This window comes from Peromyscus eremicus, chromosome X (genome assembly GCF_949786415.1).
Source record: "Peromyscus eremicus chromosome X, PerEre_H2_v1, whole genome shotgun sequence".
Classification (NCBI taxonomy): Eukaryota; Metazoa; Chordata; class Mammalia; order Rodentia; family Cricetidae; genus Peromyscus; species Peromyscus eremicus.
This window is the reverse complement of record NC_081439.1, coordinates 4,408,368-4,415,190: the sequence shown is the minus strand read 5'-3', so window position 1 is coordinate 4,415,190 and position 6,823 is coordinate 4,408,368. Positions and strand designations below refer to the sequence as shown.

Genomic DNA, 6,823 nt, shown 5'->3' with positions numbered 1-6,823 from the left:
TTTGTAATTACTTGATGTTTCTCAGTTTTGAATATTCAAGTGTCACAGGAATTTAGGAAGCTCTGTTACATTTACATTGCCTTAGATGCTCTCATCAGTGGCACCATTTGATGGACCCCACAGACTATTGCTTCAGGTTAATTGCTTCAGATGGTAAGGCACATTCTTAGCATGCATGAAGCCATAGGTTATACTTCCAGCACAACAAAAAACAAAAGAAATCATTACTCTAGAGAGAGAAAATATGAGTCTCAGGGACTTGTTCAGAATCTTCTGTCTCTGTAAGTCAAGGTATCAAATAAGTTGGTTTTCCCTTTATAAATGTATACAGAGCACACTCATCTTAAGTATTAACCTTGATAGAAGGGAGAAAAAACTATGAAATGTACTGAATGCTTATGTCCCTCCAAAATGTCTATGGTGATGTTAAAATCCCCCCAAGTCTACGGTGATGTTGTTTGGTGGTGGGTCCTTTGGGAAATGATTAAGTCATGAGAGTGGAGCCCTCCTGAATGGGGTTAGTGCACTATAAAAGACACTGCAGAAAAAAATCCCTTATCTCTTCTGCTATAGGAAGACACAGAAAGAAGTCACTGTCTATGAATCAGGATACAGCCCTCACCAGGCACCAAATCTGATGGCATCTTTATGTTGGACTTCCTAGCTTTTAGAACTGTGAGAAATAAATTCCTGTTGTTCCTAAGTCCCTGATGTTTGGTATTTTGTCATGGAAATCACAAACTAAGATAAACAGATAGCATTCTGTTTTGAAGCCCTCATTTACTCAGTGTGTCATATCTGACATACAATAAAAAACCTATTTATTAGTGGCCACCTGCTCAAAACATAATTCTTTCATGTCCACTTCTGGAGCAGTGATGATCTGTGAGTGGGTTTTGCCACATTTTTCTCCCCTGAAATTGTGGAGGATCTGCCCATGGGAACCAGGGCTCCCAACACAAACAGCAGACCCATGATGCCTTCAGGTAAGTAAATACATTCCATGTGGGAGAAGGACTTCCCAAGGAGGCTAAGAGGACCACTTTGTATACTGCACAAAGAGGTGTGTTTCTTCCTTTTCCAAGGACTGTGAGTACTAGAAAGTTGAAATGAGGCCAGACAGTAAGGTTGATTGTTCTCCCCTGAACTTACAGAAAACAACATAGAATGGTCATGAGTAATACAACCTTTAGAACACTCTGTAATGCAATACCTACATTCTTTCCAAGTGGGCACTGGTGATGTTGATTCAGTTTTGTGTCTGGCTCTACAAAAACAAAAGGCAACTGGGAGACTTCTGGTGGCAGGCTGCCAAAGTATTCATCTAAAGGTCTGGCGGTAGTTTTCCTTAGAAATATATTAGTTGTTCCCAGGTCATCATTTTTACTGACTATAAGGAAACAGTACCTGTAAGAAAAGTTACATTTATCACGCTATTCAGAGATTGCTTTGAAAAGAAACCCTATATCAAAGAAAACAGCATTTGTCATAGGAAGGGTTACTATTGCTGATATGAAACACCATGACCAAAGCAACATGGAGCAGGAGGGTTTATTTGGCTCAGGTTTTCATGTCACTGTATCATTGAAGGAAGTCAGGATAGGAACTCAAATAGATGATGCAGATGCCATGAAGGGGTGCTGCTTATTGACTTGTTCCTCAGGGTTTGCTCAGCCTGCTTTCTTATAGAACCCAGAACCACCTGTCCACAATGAGCTGGACCCTCCCACATCACTCACTAATTAAGAAAATGTCTTACAGGCTTGCCTACAGTCCAATCTTATGGAGACACTTTCTCAATTGAGGTTTCCTCTTCTCTGATGACTCTAGCTTGTGTCAAGTTAACAACTAGCCAACACAACTGATCCTTTGTCAAGTTGACACATAAACATCACTTTTCAACTAGAACCGTTCCTTTCTCATTTATTCCCATATGGCATATTAATATTAATATCAAAATATGAAACATAAATAACTTTAAAACCCAACAGTCTTTACAAATTCAAATACATTAAAAGTTCAGTCTCTTCTCTCTCCCCAACAAGCCCAGTTCTGTAGCTGGAGTTTTCCTGCCTGGCCCACAGTCAGGACAAATCTCTCTCACCTGCCAGTCCCACAGCCGCTCAGACCCGACCAAGTAAACACAGAGACTTATATTGGTTACAAACTGTATGGCCATGGCAGGCTTCTTGCTAACTGTTCTTACAGCTTAAATTAATCCATTTCCATTAATCTATACCTTGCCACATGGCTCGTGGCTTACCGGCATCTTCACATGCTGTTTGTCATCGTGGCGGCTGGCAGTGTCTCTCTGACTCAGCCTTCCACTTCCCAGCTTTATTCTCCTCCTTGTCCTGCCTACACTTCCTGCCTAGCCAATGGCCAATCAGTATTTTATTTATTGACTAATCAGCAACACATTTGCCATACAGAACATCCCACAGCACTTCCCCCCCTTTTTTTTTTCAAAAAGGAAGGTTTTAACCTTAACAAAGTAAAATTACATATAATTTGGGAATTTGGGCGTAGCTTCTCTTACTACTTCCTGCTGGAGGGGGACGCTGTATCTTATGGGGATACAAAGAAAATTTTAGGATTATGGAGTAGTCCATGAGGGTGTATCGTCTGAGCCTGTTGCCTTCAAACGGTTCTGGATGTTGGATCATCTGGGCCATGGTGTCATCAGAGACCTTTCAGGGGGTCTTGGCTGGTCAAATCTGATGTATCTTAATCTTGAACAAATCCATAGCCTCTGGCTTTCTGTGGGAACAAAAGAGACTCTTTTCCAAAGCAACATATCCTTATATCCAAATTTTGAAGTCAAGGTATCTTTAAAATATACATTTTGGCATAACTCAACAGCTTTTACAATCAAATGTTTTTCTGCAGTTAAAAATCCCAAAGACAACACAATCCAGATTCTCTGTGTAATATCCATTTTTACGTGGCTTTTTTTTTAATACTACCTTTACTGTCTCTTTAAAGACTTTATTTTTTAAAACTATGTATTTGTTTATATAACTTTATATATCACCTTTTTTGTCTCTTTCAAGCCTATGTATATTTTACACACATTGTAAACTATTACATCTGAATCTGTCTTATTGTGAATCTATTGCTTTAAACTGCAGCAGCTGTGGCTGCTGGCTCCACCCACCTCAACTTCCCAACATGGCCGTGGTACTTTACCACCAGCTCTGGGAGCTATCGTGGGTCTATGCTTTTATCCAAGCAGCATGTAGCCCAGAAACCTCTTTTTTTGTTTTGTACTAGCAAAGGCTAAATCCACCACGCAGCTTAATGTGCCACTTGCAGAGGCCTCATTCCTGCCATACCGCAGGTCGAGCATGCACACTAGGAACCCACAAGTAGCTCAAACTGGCAGCTGCTGCTCATTTGAGAGAGACAATTAGGAAGCTGTTTTTAGCTCCGTTTTAGAATCTTTTCTCAGGTTTTAGGTGGAAACTCTTGCCCCACGTTGGACGCCATTTGTAGCTGGAGTTTTCCTGCCTGGCCCACAGTCAGGACAAATCTCTCTCACCTGCCAGTCCCACAGCCGCTCAGACCCGACCAAGTAAACACAGAGACTTATACTGGTTACAAACTGTATGGCCATGGCAGGCTTCTTGCTAACTGTTCTTACAGCTTAAATTAATCCATTTCCATTAATCTATACCTTGCCACATGGCTCGTGGCTTACCGGCATCTTCACATGCTGTTTGTCATCGTGGCGGCTGGCAATGTCTCTCTGACTCAGCCTTCCACTTCCCAGCTTTATTCTCCTCCTTGTCCTGCCTACACTTCCTGCCTAGCCAACGGCCAATCAGTGTTTTATTTATTGACTAATCAGCAACACATTTGCCATACAGAACATCCCACATCACAGTTCCTCAGGCTCATCTCTATGGCTGCTACAGAACACCGCCTACAGCCTCCCACACCATCTCTCCACACATCCTGTGGATCTCACATACTATCCCCTCCTAGCCTCCCTCTCCACACTTGTCACTGTGTCCCAGACCCTAGCTCAAGCACACACACTCCTGCTAAACCACAGGCCATGCCTTCCAGAAGATCAGGTTGGCTTCCCACAGACCTTCTCTGCTCTTTAGTCACCCAGCAGACCAAATCACTCAGGCTCGTCCAGCTGCAGCCTCCCTTCCCCTGTTCATGTCTCCTGTGGATCCCACACACAACCCCTTCTGACCTCACAGAAATCAGCACCTAGACCTATAATTACCCTGAACCCAGATGCCTAGATGCCAGTAAAAAACGCAGTCAATAACAGTGAAGATATCTCCACTGAAGCCCAGCAACCCTACCACAGCAGGCCTTGAGTATTGCAACATAGCTGAAACACAAGGAAAAGACCATAAACCACCTATATGATGATACAGGTCCTTAAAGAGGAAATGAATGAATCCCTTAAAGAAATCCAGGGCAACACAAACAAACAATTGGAGGAAATGAGTAAATCCCTTAAAGAAATGTTGTTAACTGTTTTTTATTATTTACACTGGTTGCCCCTTAAGCAATGGCTGTCCTAATCAGAGACTGCAACTCTGCTGCTACCAGCAAGATTCTGTTCCCTCAGGTACCGACTCTTTCAAAGCTACTAAAGGAACTTATCTGAATCTAAAGAACTCATGATTCAAGGGTTGAGGTGGAATTCTGCTCTCTCAGAGAGGCTGAATAGCTAGTAGCCAACCTTCTCCCTTTGCTGGCGTCTTCCTATAGCCCAGCATTCTTCTTTCAGCCCCTACTTAACAACCCTAGCTACATGTGGTTCCTTCTTACCACTTCCTGTCAGCTACTTGGTGACTCAGCCTCCTGCTCGCAGGTTAATTTTATTTAATCAAACAAATGTAACACATCTTTGCATTGTTATCAAAAGCAGTAGGAAAAAATGCAACACACTTTAAAATAATATGCCACAACAAAGAAAGCCAAGAAAACACAAACTGTTGAAGGAAATAAATAAAACTGTTCAGACATGAAAATGGAAATAGACGCAATAAAGAAAACACAAACTGAAGGAATTCTAAAAATGGAAAATTTAGAAATTTGACCAGGAACTACAGATGCAAAAACAAAAGAGGAAGGGAAGGACATTTCATGCTCATCAAATGAAAAATCCACCAAAATGAGATTTCAATTCTTAACATCTATGCCCCAAACACAAAGGAACACAAGTTTGTAAAAGAAACACTAGTACAGCTTAAATCACATATTGACCCTCACACACTCATAGTGGGGAGACTTCAATACCCGACTCTCACCAATGGAAAGGTCATCCAGACAAAAACTAAACAGAAATACTGGGGCTAACAGATGTTCTAAACCAATTTGAACTAACAGATATTTACAGAACATTTCACCCAAACACAAAAGAATATACCTTCTTCTCAGCACCTCATGGAACTTTCTCCAAAACTGACCACAAACTTGGATACCAAGCAAGTCTCAACAGACACAAAACAAAATAACTCCCTGCATCCTATCAGACCACTGTGGATTAAAGGTGGATTTCAACAACAACAGAAACAATAGAAAGCTTACAAACTCACAGAAACTGAACAACTCTCTACTGAATGACTACTGGGTCAAGACAGAAATAAAAAAAAGCAATTAAAAAGTATCTAGAATTCAATGAAAATGAGTACACAGCAACTTAAACTTATGGGACACAATGAAAGTGGTGCTGTAGTGTGAATTATAGCATGAATCCTAATTGGTCTTAATAATAAAATCCCAGAGTCAAATATCTGAGTAAATGCTGAAAGATCAGAGAAGCAGAGCAGCCAGCCACTAGAGTTCTTATCTCTGTGACTCCTCAGCTGAAAAGAGCTGAGCTCTTGTCTCCTCCCACCTTATATTCCTGTCTCCACCTGCTTAGTGCTGGATTAAAGGCATGAACCTCCACCGCCTGGCTCTGTGTCTCTTTCAGACTGGATCAATCTCATGTAGCCCAGGGTGGCTTTGAACTCCTGATTTTCCTGTTTCCTCCTCCCAAGTACTGGGATTAAAGGTGTGTGCCACTGCCTGGCCTCTATGATTAACTAGTGGCTAGCTCCACACTCTGATCTCCAGGCAAGCTTTATTCGTTAGAGCACAAACAAAATATCACCAAAGGTACTAAGAGGAAATTTCATAGCACTAAGTGCCTACATAAAAAAAAAAAAAAAAAGTCAGAGAGATCTCCTACTAGCACACCTGAAAGTTCTAGAACAAAAAGAAGTAGGCATACCCAAGAGGAGTAGATGGCATGGAATAATCAAACTCAGGACTACAATCAATAAAATAGAAACAAAACAGAAACAATACAAAGAATCAGCAAAACAAAGAGTTGGTTCTTTGAGAAAATCAACAAGATAGACAAACCCTTATCCAAACTAACTAAAAGACACAGAGAAGATATCTAAATTAACAAATCTCTTTCAGTAGCCTGTAGTGTACCTTCCCACACTGGAAACTAGAATGTAGGGGTGAAGGCTCTCTGCAGGTACCAGCTCAACCTTTCCATGTTCAATGAGCTGCGTGGATGTTGTCCTAATTAACAGAGCCCTAGTGTCAATCTCTTTGGTGTGAGAAGGTACTCTACAGGCTACTGAAAGAGAAATGTGGACACCAACCCAGCCATAAAACCTTTGACATACAATCTGCCCTGCCTGCAAAATGTGCTGGGGCAATGGTGGCACAGAACTTGTGGGAGTGGCCAACAATCTGGTTTAACTTGAGGCCCACTCCACGAGAGGGAGCCCATGCCCAACACTGCTTGGATAGCCAGGAACTGGAGACTGGATATGCCAGAGACCTAGGGCAG

General features: G+C 41.7%; 1 protein-coding gene across 1 annotated transcript in view; it reads left to right on the top strand.

The window, feature by feature from the left end:
- Positions 1–976: 976 nt before the first annotated feature.
- Positions 977–6,823, top strand: part of LOC131899656 (transmembrane protein 18-like) — a 34,957-nt gene continuing 29,110 nt past the window's right edge. The window contains 1 exon segment of the mRNA XM_059251149.1: positions 977–986. Coding sequence (XP_059107132.1) covers positions 977–986 — 10 coding nt within the window.